Consider the following 17158-nt stretch of genomic DNA (forward strand, 5'->3'; position numbering starts at 1 on the left):
GATCATAATCATTCTGGCTTGGAATTAGGTTTCCCTGCCCAGGGAAGTTGTAGGGGCTGGGAAGGGTTTTGCCCTGTGCAGTTCTTGCTTTGTATTGTTTTCAGAGAAGACTCCAGGAGGAGCCCTAGAGTTTCTTTCCAGGAAACGGTTCATTATTCAGGTCATAGCAGGAGGCAGTTCAGGGAGGGATTTGATAAGTGGTTTTATAAATCCTTGATAAATGAAACCAAGCCTGTAAGTTCAGCAGCTAAGCAAGAAACGCGATGCTGTTTTCCTGTAAACAGGACTGGTTTAAAGAGCTCCCTGCTTCCTCACAGAATCACACAGAATCACAGAATTGTAGGGGTTGGAAGGGACCTCTAGAGATCATCGAGACCAACCCCCCTGCCAAAGCAGGTTCCCTACACCAGGTCGCACAGGTAGGCGTCCAGGCGAGACTTGAATATCTCCAGAGAAGGAGACTCCACAACCTCCCTGGGCAGCCTGTTCCAGTGCTCCATCACCTCACCGTGAAGAAGTTCTTACGCACATTCGTGTGAAACTTCCTATGCTGCAGCTTATGTCCGTTTCCCCTCGTCCTGTCTCCACGTACCACTGAAAAGAGACTGGCCTCACCGCTATGGCCGCCACACCTCAGATATTTATAAACCTGGATCAGGTCCCCTCTCAGTCGTTTTTTCTCAAGGCTAAACAGACCCGGTTCACTTAGCCTTTCTTCATTTCTTTCTTCATTCTTCCTCCAGCTACTTGAATCTGCCTCACTGAAGGAAATAGGTTTGCTGTGCTTCATTTGTCTCTTGCAAAGGCTTAGCAGATTCACAGTGATGAGCCCCTCTTTGTGAGAGCAGAACTGTGCCTGGGATGCACAGGGAGGTGGGCAAGGAATGTAGGAGGAGCTGTGGGATTCCTGTGCCTGGGTTTGTGTGATAGCAGGGCTGTAACCTCATAACCTCCTGCATGTGCTTTCTCTTTATGCACTTTATTTACAGTGTTCCAAGAAATGATTTCCTGGGGTGTTGGCATGTTTTTTAGCATTGATTTCCTCCTTACCTCAGAACTCGTTCTGGGCTTGGGACTTGAAAGTAAAAGCAGATTTTGTTTGGAATGGAACAAAGGACTTAGATGTAGCGATGAACTGATCAGTATCACCAGAAAAGAAATAATAGCAATTTCAGCCCCAGAACTTATTTAGAGACAAAGGGCAATGAAGCTACCTTTACAAAGGTCCTGGTCCGTCTGGCAAGTTTGTCTGAGCTGTCTGTGCAGCCACACAGTGAACTGGGAGCAGAGCTTCAAGACAGCAAAGATAAGACCTTACTTTGGCAGCAGCTACAAGGAAGGAATATGTGTCCAGATCAAATAAACACAGTGAGGCCATGAGAATTAAGGTCATCCTGAACATGTTATTAGAGCTGTCATTCTGTCCCTTCATATTTCTTAAAGCATCAGAAAAGGCAGGAGAGGCTTCTGAAATGCCAATTGGCAGACTGCCCACAGGGCTGTGGTGCAGGGGGTTGTGGTGGGGGAAGGGGTCTGTGCTGGTGTAGTGGTGGGTTTACTCAATGCATGTTTTTGGAGTGTTTTCAAGGAATGCTTCAGTTTGAGGTGCAGTGGTTTTTCCGTGCAGTTCTGTGCTGTGACGGCAGAAACCTGAAGTGGCACTTGTGAAGAGTGTCTGTGTTAGTCCTTCTGCCTTTGGAGTGGGAAAGGCACATTTCTTTTCCATTACTGGAGTACTTTTATAATCGGGCTGCTGGCACTGAGGTTTAGCAGCGATCCTTTTCCCAGCAGCTGTGGTTTCCCCATGGAGGCGCAGGCAGGCACGCAGCCGGCACCTGCCCAACATTGCCCCTGTCTGCAGGAGGAAATCACTGCTGGGCAAAGTAACACTGCTACAGGCAAGCAGATGAGTAATGGTGCAGATGGTATTACGTATGTGCTGCTAGGTGGCAAATGATCTGTGTGTGTGTTTATCCAGACATGCAGTGTATGCAGGCATGTATAGGATTTTTGGTGTAAATCGGTGACACGGGGTCAGTCACGGTCTTTGGCTGGTGTTGACGGTGGCATCAGGAATAGGCCCTGAAGCAGATGAGATCTGGTGAGAACAAATGCTTGCTGATAACATCACTCTGGTGGACTGAGAAGTAGAGAGGGTCCATGGGACCATGCTGCTGATGGCTGCTGCAGCTTTCCATGACTGTAATATGTGAAGGGAAGGCTGGAGCACCTGTGCAATCATGCTGTTGCTTTTCCAGAGACAGCTGAAACAGCTCGCCCACGTCCCTGCTCCCTGAGCTCGGGGCTGTCAGTACTGGCAAAGGCAGTGAGACAGCCCAGAGCCCTGTGGAAGTAAAGCAGCGTGGGGACTTCTCCATCAGATCCTGGTCTCCTGCAGTGTGTGGCTGCAGGCCTGGTCTACCCAACAGCTTCAGTGGTACTATTGGCAGCAGCTCCATTTCTGGGAGGTGCTTCCAACTCTGTCCCTATGGTTGAGCCCCGTGGAGTGCGCACACAAGAACCAGAAAAGCTGCAGAGCTATAGGTGTTACAGAGCAGAGACCTTGACAGTCCCAGACCAGAGCCAAGCTACACCCTATTGTGCCAGTTACCTGTTTTCTCCTGACCAGTTTCTCTCATTGCCTGGCACTGCCTGGCTCTTGCCACTCTGGGGAGGCTGCCAGCTGGCCTTGCAGTTTATCTTCTACAAAAGCATCTCTCCTGCAGGACACTGCAGCAGCCGCTTGCCTCACTTGGCACTTGGCTGTCCAAGGTCATGCAACAGGAAGGTTTACCTGGAGTGCTGTCAGCTCCTGGATGCTGCATGAAAAACAGTAATCTAGCTCTAGCTGCCCCTCTGTGCTGGGGGAAAGCTCAGCTATGTTTCAGAGACAACCTTTGAAGTACCTGCTCTGTTTCCTGGCAGAGCCCTGGAAGGCTGATTGCTGCTGCTGCTCACCAAGCTGGTGCAAAGATGAGAACTGCAAGAAACAAGATACTTTTTGAAGGAAGGGCTTTTAACTAGCACCAGAAACCAACTAGACTGAATGATGCAATGAGGGCTGCTGTGTTTGGGGATCTTCGCATAACAGTCTTATGCATAACCCAGCTGGACTGCAGGCCTCAGTGTTTTGTTTGTGTTGGGCAAGAGCAAAACATGACTAAGATGCGGCACCGCCAAGCCTCGCCTCCTGCACAGCGCCAGGGAGGGGTTGCTGGGGCTGGAGCAGGGCTGCACCCCTCTGAGCCCTGCCTGGACAGGCATCAGGGACTGGAATTGCACAGCAGAGGGGAAAGGGACATGCTGGGGTGTGGAGGGTGCTGGGTGCAGAGCAGAGCTATCAGGCAGGGAACAGTGCATTAGGAGCCAGGTGATGCAGAGCAGGCAGGGTGGTGGAGGGAAGCATAGGTTACCAGACTACAGCGTGCTGCTGGGGAGTTGTTTTTTTTTAACCAGTCTCACTGGAGCAGGAGTTGCAGTAAGAGCTTGCCTTTTCCTTGGCCTGGCAGGATAGGGAGAGGGAGGTAAACATCTTCTGTTTGTGGGGGAGGGGGGGGAGGGAGAGATCAGGTTCCTGATGTAGGGAGGCATGGGAGTGCCCTGGCTCATTCCACACTGGATCCCAGCCCCAGCTGATGATGCAGAGAAAGCTTAGGCCAGGGAAGATGGGGAGTGGACAGCAGGAGCAAGGAGCAGCTCCTGCCCAGCCTTGGCAAGAAGGGGAACAAGTGCATTTCAGCTCCATGGGGCTTGGACTAGGTCGGCCTGAGCCATCCTAGGCCCTGGAGGCCTTGAGCTGGCTCAGCAACCCAAAAGCAAAGAGGAGCAGAATGAGGGCTCCCCTAGGCAGCTGGGAGGGATGTAGTTAGCCTCCCAAGGCTCTGACTCCTGCTTCTTCTGGACAGCTGTTGATGGGAACAGTGTGCTTCCTGCACCACATGTCTGAGCCCTTCCCTTTCCCAGCACTGTGGGGAGGGAGAGCTGCTGGTCTTGGGCTCAGTGGGGTGGGGACTGAACTGGGCCAGTTGGGCTTAGCCAGCATGCAGGGCTGCAGCAGGAGCTGCACCCGGCCCTGGCAGGGAATGCATCAGGCTTGGAAGCAGAGGTGTGTCTCTCTGGGAAAGCCTGGGGCGTTCACGGGGAGAGGGCGCAGCTGCCTTGGCATGACCTTAGCCTGGGCTATGGAATCATTGGTGATGCAAGATGAGACAAGACCCCGCTGCTGCCTGCAGCCTTTGCTGTTTGCAAGTTGCAAGGCTGGAGCTGCTGGGAATCACACACACCTGTTCCCTCAGGCGCCCTTGGCACTCGCAGCTCTCGCTCAGCACTGAACTGCTCCACTACTCCTGGTGCCTTGCTGCAGGCGCTGTGCAGGGAACAGGGCTGGGAGCACAACTCTGCAGGCTGCAGTGGGCAAACCAACCTTCTGTGCCCAGTCTGTGCCACGCTCTGCCTGCAGAAAGCCTCTGCTGGGCTGTGTGCTATAGCAAGAAACGCAGTAGGAGAACAGATACGGCTGCTCTGCAGCGAGGGGCTGCACAGCACTTGAGTGCTTTGCAGTGTGCTAGCACAGAGCAGGTGGGTGTGCTGGCCTGGACGTCATGCTGTCTGGTTGGACCAGTAGCATTACTACGCAGTGGTACAGGGCTAAATACCCACCTTGAGGCTGCTGCACAGAGGTGCAAGGCCAGAGCTGGAGTACAGGATTTATTGAAAGCAGCACTGAGACACCCCAGAACTGTGCTGGCAGGAGGGGTGTTTGTGTCCTTCGTGGCAGCTTGTGCTGCTGGCCTGTCCCTGTAGGTCAACATTCATAATATGATACAGAGTATACAAGTAATTACAAAAATGGTCTATGTCCACACAGTGTCCATGGGCCCAGCCAGCTTTATCATGCTCTGCTCTGCTTGAACCTGTCTTTTGTGTCTGATGTGTCCTGGAGGTTTAGCAACAGGGATTTGGTTTCGTCCTGGGTCCTCTGCCACTACTGCCTGAGCTGAAGCGTGGCCTCAGCAGCAATCTTGGAGGGTGACAACCACCGTGAGCAAAGAGCGGCTCTGATGCCCAACAGTGCTGGGAGAAACAAAACCCCAAATATAAGGGATGCTAGGTCAGAAGCAAAGGGAGGCGAGATGTCAAGCTCCTCATCTTGGTGGTCCTCCTGTGCACATGAGCTGCCCCACAAGATGGCCCAGCTCATCCCCAGCATGCGGATGCTGGCCCTGCTCAGCACCAAGGGACTGGGGCACCCCTTTTCTGCATTGTCATTGCTGTCACATGAGACTCATGAAAAGTTGCTGAGGACCACACTGCACCCTGGGCACAGCTGGTGCCGTAGTTCAGTGTCCTTTCTTCGCCGTCAGGGGTTTGTGTGAGCCACAGAGAAGCACCTGGAGTGCTGTATGTGCTGCTGTTTGTTCCAGCCTGCTAAGAACCAGACCAAGGTGCCAGTCTTGCAGGTCTGCAGCTCCCCAGCTTGCTCCAGGGAGAAGATGCTGCTGTGGATGTGCCACATGCTGGGCTCTGTTGATGCTGCATCTAACCTGGGCGAGGAGTGCATCTCTGCCACGTGCCTGAGTGCAGCTGCTTGTGCTGGTAATTATTGTAGCATTATGGCCCTGCTCTTTGCCTCTTGAGAAGCTGACTGCTGGCACAGACCCAGGTTTCTAACTGATCTGAACTGAAAACTCCTTGATTACTCCTGGAAGCTGGTGTTGGATCTGTCTGTGCCTGCAGGCTACTTGTCTGTGGGGTGGTGGGCAGCCCTGCAGCCATGCTCCTCATACCACTGCTCTTTGCTAACCTTGAGTTCTGCGCCAGCACTTCCAGCTCAAGATCCAGGAGCTTGGCAGCGTGGCTGGCTATGATTTGCTGCCTGCATGTGCCAAATCTGGATTCAGACTTGCAGGGAGGTGGTCCTGCCATGAGAAGGATTAGTCTGAAATTGTGGCCTCTGTGCTTCTGCCTTGCTGGCGTGGGGGCACACGGTTGCACAGCAAGTGGTTACAAGGCACCCTGGTGGTGTGGCTCTTGGTAGAAGTGTGTTCTGCTCTGTGTTCCCTGTGCCAACTTGCCCAGCTTCAGCTGACTCCCACCAGGCACAGCAGATGCAGGGAATTACACTATGCCAGGCCCAGCTGAACCACTGGCCATTCAGCTGCTGTCTCACACAGAGGAAGGCAACAGCATGAGGGGAGCTGCACACAGTGGCAGCTCAAATTGCTTCTGCCCTAGGCCATGCAGAAGAGTCAATCCAGCAAGAGCAGAGGGAAGGTGTGAGGATGAGGAGGCTGTCACAGGTCGAGCCGGAAGGCCCCAAAATAGCTGGCTGCTTCATCGTTGTAGTCAATGGCCAGTGAGGAGACAGAGACGAAGAGCTCATCACCGGCCTTGAGCTCGAACAGTCCCCCCTGGTAGAGAGCGTGGAGGCCATATTCTGCCTCGGGTGCCCAGCATTTGGTGCCCACTCCTTTGAGCAGAAGGATGGGCTGGCTGTAGGAGGTCTTCCAGTTGATGCACTGCACAACCTGAGGCACTGAGACACGGGCACCGGCCCCATCGCGGGAGTAGCGGAAGTAGATCTGGGAGTAGACGTAGTACTTGCCTGCCTGGTTGACCCGCAGCCGGCCGTCCCGGTACGTGATGTTCTGCAGGTGTGAGTGGATGGTGCTGTCCTCCCAGCGAGTGATGGCGTGGCGGCAGGACTGTGAGAGGTTCCCAAAGCGTCTGGAGCTTCCTGAGGAGAAGGCAGGGTCATTAAGGAGCGTACTGCATTGAGGGCACCAATTCAGGGCCAATAGGGATGGCCCTATCGTGCTCCTACAGCCATCCAGCTTGGAGGTGGGGTGGGGAGAGTGGTCTTGCACTGGAAAGGACAAACATCTTTCCATCTGCCAGAAATTGCAACCTCCCACACTCAGCTCTCAGGTGGACATCTCTGGGGGAGATCTATGATTCTATGATCTTTTCCCCGCCCCCACCCCAGAAGCCCCCCCAGCACCCTGCTGGCCTCTCCTGGCTCACCGTCCTGGGCTGGACTCTGTGGGCGTAGGGTGAGATGTGCTGAGGGTTTGCCGAGTGTTTTGGTAGCAACCTGCCCCTCTGAGCTGTTGAAGTAGCTCCTCTGGGCCTCTGCAAAGAAAGGGACAAATGGATTTAGGAGGCAGAGGGCGCAGGGACCCACAGACCAATGCTGGCATATCCTTACTTAGCAACCAGAGAGAACAAGGCAGGAGAATGCCCCACTGCCCCTACACAAGGGGAGTTCACTTGGGGCGACTGTGTAGTCAATTATTATCTAACAGCTCTGTGCTGCTTCCTGGGTAGATGGGTTCCACAGTCTCCAATCCAGCAGATATAACATCCCTCCAACCCTGGTGGGGCAGTCTGCCTTCCCACCCCAGCTCACAGTGCTGTGCCGGATGGAGTTTGCCCTGGGAGCGGCCGATCACCCTTGACCTGCTGGCACCCCTGGCCCCATGCTGAGCCGTTGCACGTGGACATGGCCAGCCCGCGGTGCAGCTCAGAAACCCGTAACACCATGCAGCAAAGGTTCCCCGTGAGCGGAACCCCAACTCCTGCCCCGGTGCTGAGGGATGCACTCACCATTCACCACGCTTCTGCTGATAACGTTCTCTGTCACCTGAACCATTAGAGAAGAAAACAATCCCATGGTTTAAAGATGCAAAGGCTGTTCCCTGCCCCCAGCTCCTCTCATCCTTCCAAGCTTTCGATATGTTCTTTCATGCCACGCCTCTGGACTCTACCATCTCCTCTGTGCAGAGGGTTTGGCATGCAGCCCCTTGTGCAGTCCTGCATGGATTGAGCCTCTGCCACCCACCGGTGAAGTAGATGGGGAAACTGAGGCAGGCAGGCAAATGGGAGCTCTTCTTTCATGTGTCCCACCCTCCCCAGCCCTACAGCCAGCAGCCCCAGGCTCACCGTGGCCACATAGGCTTTGATGGTGTTGGCCAGCTTGAGGCAAGACTGGTTGCTGATCAGCTCTTCCAAGTTGGAGCCTTCCTGCTGCTGATTGATAAGCTGCAGACACCTCAGTTCCTCCGAGCTGCCCTGTGACTGAGCTTTGAGCTGGAATGGAAACACCTGGATGTTCACAGACTGCACAGAGCAGAGTGAGGCAGCGCACACGACTTGGCTGGGCGTAGTGGGGATCCCTGCAGGGTGCATGCCCAGGTCAGCTGCCTGTGGTCTGGCTCTTCCTGTGTCAGTATGCCCACAGACACCATGGAATAGAGCATAACCCAGCACTTCTCTGGGCACAAAGCTGGTGGTGGGATGGGCGGGACCATCAGGACACAAATGTGGACTGAAGCTGCTCTTCTGGGAAGGAATCAGTTGGCAGAAGGCTGAGTGTGTCCCAAGCTCTGTCCAAAACCTGTTCTGTGAATTGAATGGGTTGAATCTCATCTTGTCCTCCTATGATCCCCATGGCTGGCAAAACCTTGCTCATATCAGCGGTTATAGAAATGTGACAGCCCCTTTCATTGAATCTCAGTGCTGAGCATAAAAGGAAGACACAGACTCTTGCAAGCTGCAGAGCACCAGGTAAAGGAGAGGCACTGAAATTTCTCTTTCTCCATCTCCTCCACCTCTCCTGCTCCAACCTTGGGGAGGCAAGCATAATCCAGCCTTAGCTGTGAAGAAGATATTCACAGACTCTGGGGAAGGGGTTGCCCTGCAGTGCTTGGCTCCACGTACCTTTGGCCTATTCTGGGGCTGTGCAGAGAGGTAAGAGCAGCAGCTCCACGCTGGAAGCATGCAGCAGCCTGTTCCATGGCTGCTATATGGTGATGAGGCTCTGTAATTTACTGCTGTTGATCCTGTTGTAAACTAAGCTCTCACACATCTCTTCTCTCCCAGGACCAAGCAATACTGGCTGGAGACCAGACCCCAAGTACTGCATCATCCCAGACAGAGATCAAACACTTTGCAGTCTGTGCTGGATTGTGGCTGTGGAAAGGAAACCTTCCTTCCATGTGATGTGGGCTGCTGCATAGTGAACTATGCCTTGCCAGCATGTCTTCAGGCTGACCTGGCCCAATTCTGCACAGCTGCTGCCTGGATGATGGACACAGCTGGCTGTGGGGTCACTGATGCTGTGGGAAAACCAGGGCCCAGATAGGACAGCTGCCCTGAAATCATCACTGGGAGCTGGGAACCAGTGCAGGCACCCGGACCAGCCTGCCTGCACCACCTGGGTGATTCCCAGAGCACGGGAGCCAACTCAGCAGCCCTTGATCGCTCTGTCAGTCCCACCAGCATCCTGTGCTTCCCCCAGTCAGTCTGCAGCTTGCACCAGACTTCTGCCTGCCTCCTGACCTCGATCAGTGGAGATTCTGGAATCAGCACAAAAACTATGTGAGTTGAGATAAAAAGTCTTCTTTTTTTCTCTCACTTTGTGTGTGTGTGTGCTATTGGGCTGGATTTACCAGGAGCACAGTGGGTGGGAAATGGGTTGCAGTGCTGATCTCAGAGAAGTGCTGTGGTGCAGGCACAGCAGGAGGGTAAGCACAGCCCTCGAAGGGGTTCACCTGGGGTGGCTTTAGGTGGCAGAGCTGCCAGCCTTGCAAAGACATGCTTGTCTGAGTGTGTGGAAGCACAGTGCCTGTTGTAAATCCCCAAGTGATGAGGCTGCTTGAACGAAACTCTCTAACACAATGCATGCTTGGGCAGAGCCAGTGCCTGCAGCCAGCTCCTTTGTGCTGCCAGCAGCACTAACTGTGGTGTAGGCACATAAAATCAGGGTCAGCCCTGGTAATGCGGTGACAGTCCCAGCATAACAATGAGCACTGCAACCATACCCCTCTGGCCACTACCAATTGCCTGGCTCTGTTAATTGCCTTGATTAAGGCTCTCTGTAATAGGCTGCATGTGCCACCAGCACCTCTCACTGTACAGGATAATTGCAGTCCCTACCTTGTCTGTCTCCCCTTAAATTAATTGAAAAATAGGAGAAACTTCTGTAAAACGGGAGGGCAGACTGTGCGTGCATGTGTGCACGGGTGCATGGGTGAGGGAGGTTGGCCAAGGCAAGCGATTTGGTGCCCTCGGGATGCTGAGTTCTGAGTGCTACCTCAGCAGAACTGTTCCCATGTTGGGATCCAGTGAGAGACTCCAAAAGTTATTCCAAAGATGTAAATCAGTGTAAACTGCCTTCTTCCTTCAGCCCTTCCCTGAGGCTCTGTCTGCCCACATTTCCGTTCTCCTGCTGATGCCTCTCATGTAAATCCCTTGTAGTAGGTGCCACAGGAGATCCAGGGGAGGAAAGAAAATGTGGAGGCTGGAGTACGCTCTGAAGGATGCTGAAGCAGTCAGCAGACAGACTGTTCCTCCTGCACCCAGGGATGGGGCTTTGTCCAATTTCTCACCTCTGCTGTGGTTTTGTGCAAAGCTTGGCATTCCCGTGCCCTTCTACTGATGGGCCCTCCCTCATCAGAGCTGCCTGGTAGTCCTTTGGTTTTCCATCTCTCCTGTTTGGTGTTTGACCCTTCCGCTGCTGGGGGACCGCTGTGGATCTGCCACAACAGGAGCAGCAGTGTGTGTATGCGGGGCCATCCTCTGCAGTTTGTTGTTGCAAGAGCAGTGACTGTGTGAGGGTGGTCAGGGGGCCCTGTGAAGTTCTCTGGCTGCTGATGCCCATCGGGCAGCAGTGTTGCAGCTGTCAATGGCAGGATTTGGCTACAACACCTGGTCCATGGGAGCTGAGATCAGGAACAGCTTGGCAGGTGCGATGCCGAGGGCAAGCTGGAGAGGCTGCACCCCAGCACAGCTACTGGGCGCCATTCAATAGGACCAGGAGCCCGAGAGCTCCAGGTGTGGGGTCCCCCAGCCTCACAAAGAGAGAAAGAAGGCTGCAGCGGTCCTGGAGCGTACGTGGGATGAGAAGCGCAGGGCAGGGCACAAGGACCAAAGGGCGCCCGTGCAGCCCTTTCCCCGGCCCCAGCCCGGACCCGCATCCTCAGGTTACCCGCGGGCAGGGAGCAGCTCCACCGGGACCCGCAGCTCGCGACAAGGCTCGCCTTGCGCACAGCGGGATCCGCGGAGGAGCCCGGTTCCCCAGCGCCGAGCGCCGTCCCACGCCGGGAGCTGCCCTCGCCCAGCCGCCCTCGGGGCCCCGCGCTCACCTTGGAGATGGCCATGGTGAAGTAGACAAAGAGCCCGGTGGTGGAGGCGATCTGCAGGGCGAGGATGGCCATGACGGCCACGCTGCCCCACAGCGGCCCGCACCGCCGCCGCCTCTCCCGCAACCCCCCGGGATCGGCGGCCGGGCCGTCCCCCAGCATGCGGGTGGCCGAGCCGCCGCTATCGGAGCGCAGGTACTGCCCGGCGCTGGGCTGCTGCGGGGCCATGGCCGGGCCGTCGCTCCCCCCGCTCCGAAGTGTCCGCAGCTCCGGCGGGACGGACCGGAGAGGGGCGGGGACACGGATGGAGGCGGCCCCGAGTGGGAGTGGGGGTGGTCCTCGGGCTTTGGGTCGAGCGTGGCCTCGGGGGTGGGGTCTGTCCCGCACCTCCCCCCTGCGCGGCAGGAGAGGGGCGGTGGGTGTTCGTGCGCTGCGAGAATGGGGCTCAGTGTCCTTTGTGAGCCGCACGAGGCTGGCAGGGCGGTGGAGGTGCAGGGCTCGGGGACGTCCTGCTGCAGGCGGTGGAGAATCCCAGCGCTGCTTTGGCTGGGAACGGGAGGTCTCGGGGTTGGGTGGACCAGTTATTTGGGTGATGCAGACCACGTCTGCCAGGGGTCAGCGGGTTACCCAAAGGCAAATGTTTGCAGAAAGGTATTGATTGCTGTGGAGCCTTTCCCAGGGGCTCATCCCACACTGCCCACCGCTAAGAAACCATCCTGGACCCGGGTGCTGGAGAAGTACCTGGCTGGAAGCAGCGTTTGGTTGTTCTCCGATTGCTGACTGCTGACCCCAAGGCTGTGCTCTGCTGGTGAGCAATGTTCCCTGTCCTTCTGAAGTGGGGATGTTGAGTTGTTTGGAAAGCAAACAGAAAACCTGGAGGAGGGCTGCTGCCTAATGACTGCCAGTTGCTGCTTTCTGCTCAGGTGACTGTGGCCTGTAGTGTTTTTACCCCTGCAAATGGAAGTGAGATCTTCATACACAAATGCTATAGTTCTCCCAGAGCCCCTGTCTCTTCTCTAAGGATGGGATGTGCGAAAACTGTGGGCTGGCCCCAGGCCAAACCCACAGACAGCTCCAGTAACCCCAAGTGGTACCCTGGGGTAAACTTTATGATCTATAGCAAAATAGGGAGCTGACTGTGAGCAGGAGGGGGCCCTGGTGTGGCCTCTGATGGAGGCAGGGCCACAGCCAGTGATGCAGCCACAGCAGGGGAGAGGAGCCCCACACCTCCGGAGCGAGGATTGCTGCTGGGGAGAGCCAGCACACCAGTGCCTCGCTTCTTCAGTGCTCTCACACCATGAATGGTGTTTTTTTTTTTTTTTTTTTTGCTCAGGAAAGGAACTTGTCCCATTTTACATCCTGCCTGCCAAAAATGGCACTGTATCTTCCACTGAATCTTGAAAGCTCTGGCTTTCTGCAGACAGATTTCCCCCAGGGAGCTGCTGGTTGGGATACAGGAGGAGGGAACCATTCACAGCTACCACTTATTTAAAACAAAGGAGCAGTTCCATTATCTCTTTTTACAAGTCATCGCGGATGCTCTGGTTCCTTTGCATGCCTGGGAGTGAAGCAGCAGCTCCATAATTGCCTTGGGATCAGCTAGGGGGTACAGGAGTTGTCCTTTCCCTCAGTTGCCAGGGCAGGAGCTTGAACTAGCTTGAACATCCTTGCAGTCCTACTTTGCTTGTGCATTCTTCTTTCCGTGTACAAATGGGGCACTGGAGCTTGTTTGTGGAGCACTGGAGCTCCTGGCCACATTTGGAGTGTCCCTCATCATATCTCCTGATCTCTATGGACTGAGTTGCAGGGCATGTATCCCAGGAGTAGTTTTGAGAGGGTTTCCTTTGCAGGTCTCCCCCCATCCATGTTTGCTTTCCCATGGTGTTGATGGTGGGTTCATAATCTCAGAGCTTTCATAGCCTCAAGCCTTAAGTGTGCATGCATTTGCAGAATTCCTTCAGCAGTGGCCAGGTATGTCAGGCTTCTCTGGGGTTCTGATATGTACTGCACACAGAGCAGTCACATGAGTAGTAGTTATGGTTTCTCAGACATGGAGAAGTGGGTAACTAGTCACCTTATCTGCTTTTATTGCTTTTATAAAAGTGTTTGCTGAGCCTTGAATAATGCAAGCTCAGTACAAATGTTTTCAGATCACTGATTTAATCACTCATTTTCTGTGCAAAGATCTCTACCACCCTTTCCCAGCATCCACTCTTTCTGTGGGAAATGGTTGCTGAATTCCTGGTGCTCTGTGTTGTAGGGATGTGGGGAGGAAATGGTGTCCCTTCTCCCTCCATGTTGTATCAGGAAAAATACTACTGAGACTGGGGGATCTTCCAGCCAAAAGCATCTGTCAAGTCACTGGGTGGTTTCCATTGGCTCCATGCATGACACGGTGCCCTTGAGAGGCTGCTGCTCTGCTCAGGTGCTGGTATGGCACTGTCCTGCCCTGGCATGTGTTGGGAAGTGGAAGATGAGAAACGGATCAGTAACTGGTGGTGGACATGGGCTAGAGGAGCCAAATGCATTTGCAATTTGGAATCGTGGATGCATGTGCAGAAGCAGTGTGGCTAGCACTCATCCATGTGCTGTGCTCCTGGTCCACCTGCTTCTCCATACGGTGGGGAAAGGGCCCACCTGGGCTCTGCTGGTGAGCAGCAGGACGCCTGGAGCTGCAAGCGCTCAGTAGCTCGGAGCTGATCTCCGTTCTGTGGAGATGGGAGGTTTGCAAAGCAGCCAAGACTGAGTGAGGGCAGGACCAGCACTTGGACTGCAAAAAGAAAATTGGGTGGGAGCCAGATAAAAAATGCCTCCTGAGACTGGCTGGGGAGTTGTTTTTCACTTCTAATATTTCCTGGTCCATGCACTAGAAGAATTGGGCCAGCCAAGCCCGGAAAGTTGTTTCCTCAGCACTCAGTGATGCAGAACCAGTTCAGGAAAGTGGGAGAGAGTGTTTTGCTGGGGCCTTGCATCATCACCAAAGTGCTAGAATAGGGGAAACTAGGCAGATACTGCCTGCACAGGGATGTGAGCTGTGTGAATTTTGCAGTCTGCAACTTAGATTCTCTTTGGCTTTGCTTCAGGGATAATGGCTGAATGTGCAATTTAGTAATGTGATTTTCCCAGGTTTTATGGAGGTGATAGTACAATCAGGATCCACTCGGTTAGTCTATACTGGATCCCTCTTGAGCTGGGTTAGCCAGGGCATTCATTCCTTCCTGGTTTGTACCTTCTGGAGCAGAGATTCAGATCCAGTTCTCAGTTTTGTGAGACTGTTCCTTTAAGGCAAGCCACAGCCTTGTTCTCGCTGGCTTGATTTCTAACATGTGTTGGCTACATGATCTTTAGTCAGGAAACAGCAGCCCCCCCGGGATGTGAAATCAGCGCACACAGCTCAGAAAGGTCTTTGCTAACCTTTCTGGTATGCTCTCTCAAACATTTGTCTTTCGATTTGAATTGATCAGTTCCTCTGCCAAGCCTTATGCGAAAAATCTTCTTCTGCACCAGATTGTACTCCCAAGGCTCAATAGGAAGCCTAGTACTTCCAGCTGATGCACTGAATCAGCTCATCTTCCTGACCAGTCTGCCTCAACTATGTTGAGAATCCACATCTGTGTCAGGCTCAGTTCTACCCTCAGGAAGAACCTCTGCTGGGATGGTGGAGACCAGCCCAGAAAAGACACAGTGGTTCACCTTATCCTTGTGGCAGCATGCTATTTTACCTTGTAGCAGGAACCTGGGAAACTGGACTGGCAGTGATGTGTCTCAGCCCTTCTGTGCCTCAGTTTCCCTCTGCTCAACATAGGTTTTCAGAGGACCTGTGTGGTTGCCCATGTGCTTGAGATCCCTGGCAGGAAGACGCTTAGCTTGGGCAATGCTCTGGTGTATGTCCATCTTATGGGATGCTGCACGGACATACCCTGACTGAGTGCATTCAGACAAAGGGGGGAAGGCTGATTTGGATGCAGATTAAAGGCTCCGAGAAAACACACAAATAGCAGGATTGCTCTCAGGGTGCTCATTATATAGAAATAGTGCAAAGGAACAGATGCCAACAGGGAAATGCTGGGATGCTGGTCCCCACTCCTACAATCAGTTTCAGGCTTTTCAAGAAGTGGTGTTTTCCTTTGCCATGTTTCCAAGCAGAAATTGCCATTCCTCCACCCGGCATGGGCAAAAAGAGCTGGAGATGGCTGCGGCAGACCTGCTGCTGCTTGAACAAAGAGATGATTAAAGCCAGGCCTCTTATCTCCTCCACCCAGAATACCAGAGATTTTACAGTGCATTTAACTTGCCCAAATTTCACCTGTGCCTTAGAGACAGATAAACAGGAGGAGGGGAAGGGGTAGGAGAAGGACACTTTGGGGTTTATCCCTTGGTGATGTGGCTGTGGGCTTACTAAGAGCAGGCACACAGCCCACAGGCAGGGTTTGTGCTGGGGGTTTTTTGGGTCACAGGGACATTACTGAGGAAATGTCAGAGGAAATGGCCAATGCAGCAGATGCTCTTGGAAAAAAATAAAGCCTCAATTCAGAATGGAAGAGATTGAAGTGTTTTAGCTTGGGGCTGATGGTGCCCCTTTGCCCTCCCAGGGGGCCACAAGAGTGAGTGTGGGAGGGCATGGTTTAGCTGGCCTGGCTGTTCAGGCTCTGGCAGCTGCAGGCACTAAAGGAGGCACACGTACCATGGGGCTGCACAGAGGTTCCCTGTGCCAGCGGGCCCAGGAAGGGGCAACTTGAGCAGACATGACTCAGCACCCAAACCACTTGACTCAGCACCCAAACCACTTGACTCAGCGCCCAAATGCTGGCTGACAATGCCAAAGTGGTGATGCAGCAGTCTCTCTGCACCCAGTCCCTCTCTGGGATTGGCAGTCCCAATCTGCCTGAGACCACAGGTGAACCAGCAGAAAATTTCCCCAGCCAACCCCAAAAGTTTTCATGATGGAGGGATCTGTGTTTATGAGAGACATGTAGAGAAACACTTCCTCAGCCATATCCCAAATGTCCTTCTGGAAAGGGAGTCTCAGCTCCTGGGGAGGGAGCAGTGGGGCAGAACAATGCAAGTCCATTTCAGAAGTGGTCCTACAGGGTGTGCAGGAGAGCTGTGTCTGCCTAGTTGTTCAGATCACACACAGCTGATGCTGTCAGTAAGGCCTGTGGAAGGTTTTTTTTTATAGTGCATATAAAGTCCTTTGCTGCCCATGTTGAAAAGAGTGTGGCAGTGTTCATACCACAGTTCTGGCAGTTTATCTAATGGACACTTGCTTTTTAGTTTTGTCCTAAGGGCACCTGAGTCAGCATTGGACTGACCTCAGAGAGAGCAAAACCCCAAGATCTCTGTGCTCCTCTTTCCAGCACACACAGACACAGACATGCACAGCGTATGCTTTCTCTGCAAGGCACACAGACCCTTTGTTGTGTTCTAGGGAATCACGCAAACCATATGGAGGCTGCGAGGGGGACAAATTTCAGTGGTTGGAGCTGACTCAGAACTTCCCACCGCAGATTTCCTGCTGGCTCAGGGCTTTTTCAGCCTTCTCCCCTCCCTATCCCCAGAACTATTGAGCTCCTTGAGAGGAGGCTCATGTACATCCACTACCCATGGAGCTGCCAAAGGTCCCTCCCTTCTTGTCAAGGCAGCTCAAGGGGCAGGGTGTACTCATGATCTAGAAGTATTTTTGTAGAAACATCCTTCTGGAAATCACTGGGTGCACTTCGCCTGTTCTGGCCAGTTTATTTGAAACCTCAATTTCTGGAAGCTGTGATAGAAAGCTGGTTTGTGTAGTTTCCTGCAAACTGGCAGGGTCTGGGTTGGCTCAGCTCAGCTTCTCCTCTCACACAGTGTAACTCTCCCTGATTCAGCTATAGGATCCATCTTTGCACGTCAAGGAAAGATGTTTCTATCTTAGGATGGCTGCTGTCTCCTCTAAACTGGAACACTGGGATGTTACGCCTGTCTGTTTCTGGGCTGCAGAGAATAAAAGGAAGCTCTGGGTTTTGCAACATCCTGGCAAA

The 17158-nt window shown here is 53.6% G+C and overlaps 2 protein-coding genes across 6 annotated transcripts in view; one reads left to right on the top strand and one right to left on the bottom strand.

Annotated features, from left to right (window-relative positions):
• Positions 1-4694: 4694 nt before the first annotated feature.
• On the bottom strand, positions 4695-11466 carry LOC100541463 (tumor necrosis factor ligand superfamily member 10-like). 2 transcript variants are annotated; one of them, XM_010715269.2, is made up of 5 exons: positions 11145-11464; positions 7942-8088; positions 7606-7642; positions 7024-7131; positions 4695-6736 (listed from the first exon to the last, which is right to left on the bottom strand). In XM_010715269.2, the coding sequence occupies exons 1-5, from the start codon at positions 11367-11369 to the stop codon at positions 6294-6296; spliced, it is 960 nt and encodes a 319-aa protein (XP_010713571.2). In that variant the 5' UTR covers positions 11370-11464; the 3' UTR covers positions 4695-6293. The 2 variants fall into 2 exon arrangements, with proteins under 2 accessions (XP_010713571.2, XP_085086973.1); XM_085230847.1 differs by lacking the exon at positions 7606-7642 and having other exon boundaries at positions 11145-11466.
• LOC104912184 (uncharacterized) overlaps positions 8084-17158 on the top strand; it is a 138889-nt gene continuing 129814 nt past the window's right edge. For 3 of the 4 annotated variants that reach the window (XM_085230848.1, XM_085230851.1, XM_085230849.1), the window contains exon 1: positions 11579-11949. The gene's annotated coding sequence lies outside the window, so the exon portion shown is untranslated. Of the gene's footprint in view, positions 9379-11578; positions 11950-17158 lie in introns of those variants that run through there. The other variant, XR_014885041.1, reaches the window with a different exon arrangement.

This window comes from Meleagris gallopavo, chromosome 9 (genome assembly GCF_905368555.1).
Source record: "Meleagris gallopavo chromosome 9, MGAL_WU_HG_1.1, whole genome shotgun sequence".
In the NCBI taxonomy this organism is placed as follows: Eukaryota; Metazoa; Chordata; class Aves; order Galliformes; family Phasianidae; genus Meleagris; species Meleagris gallopavo.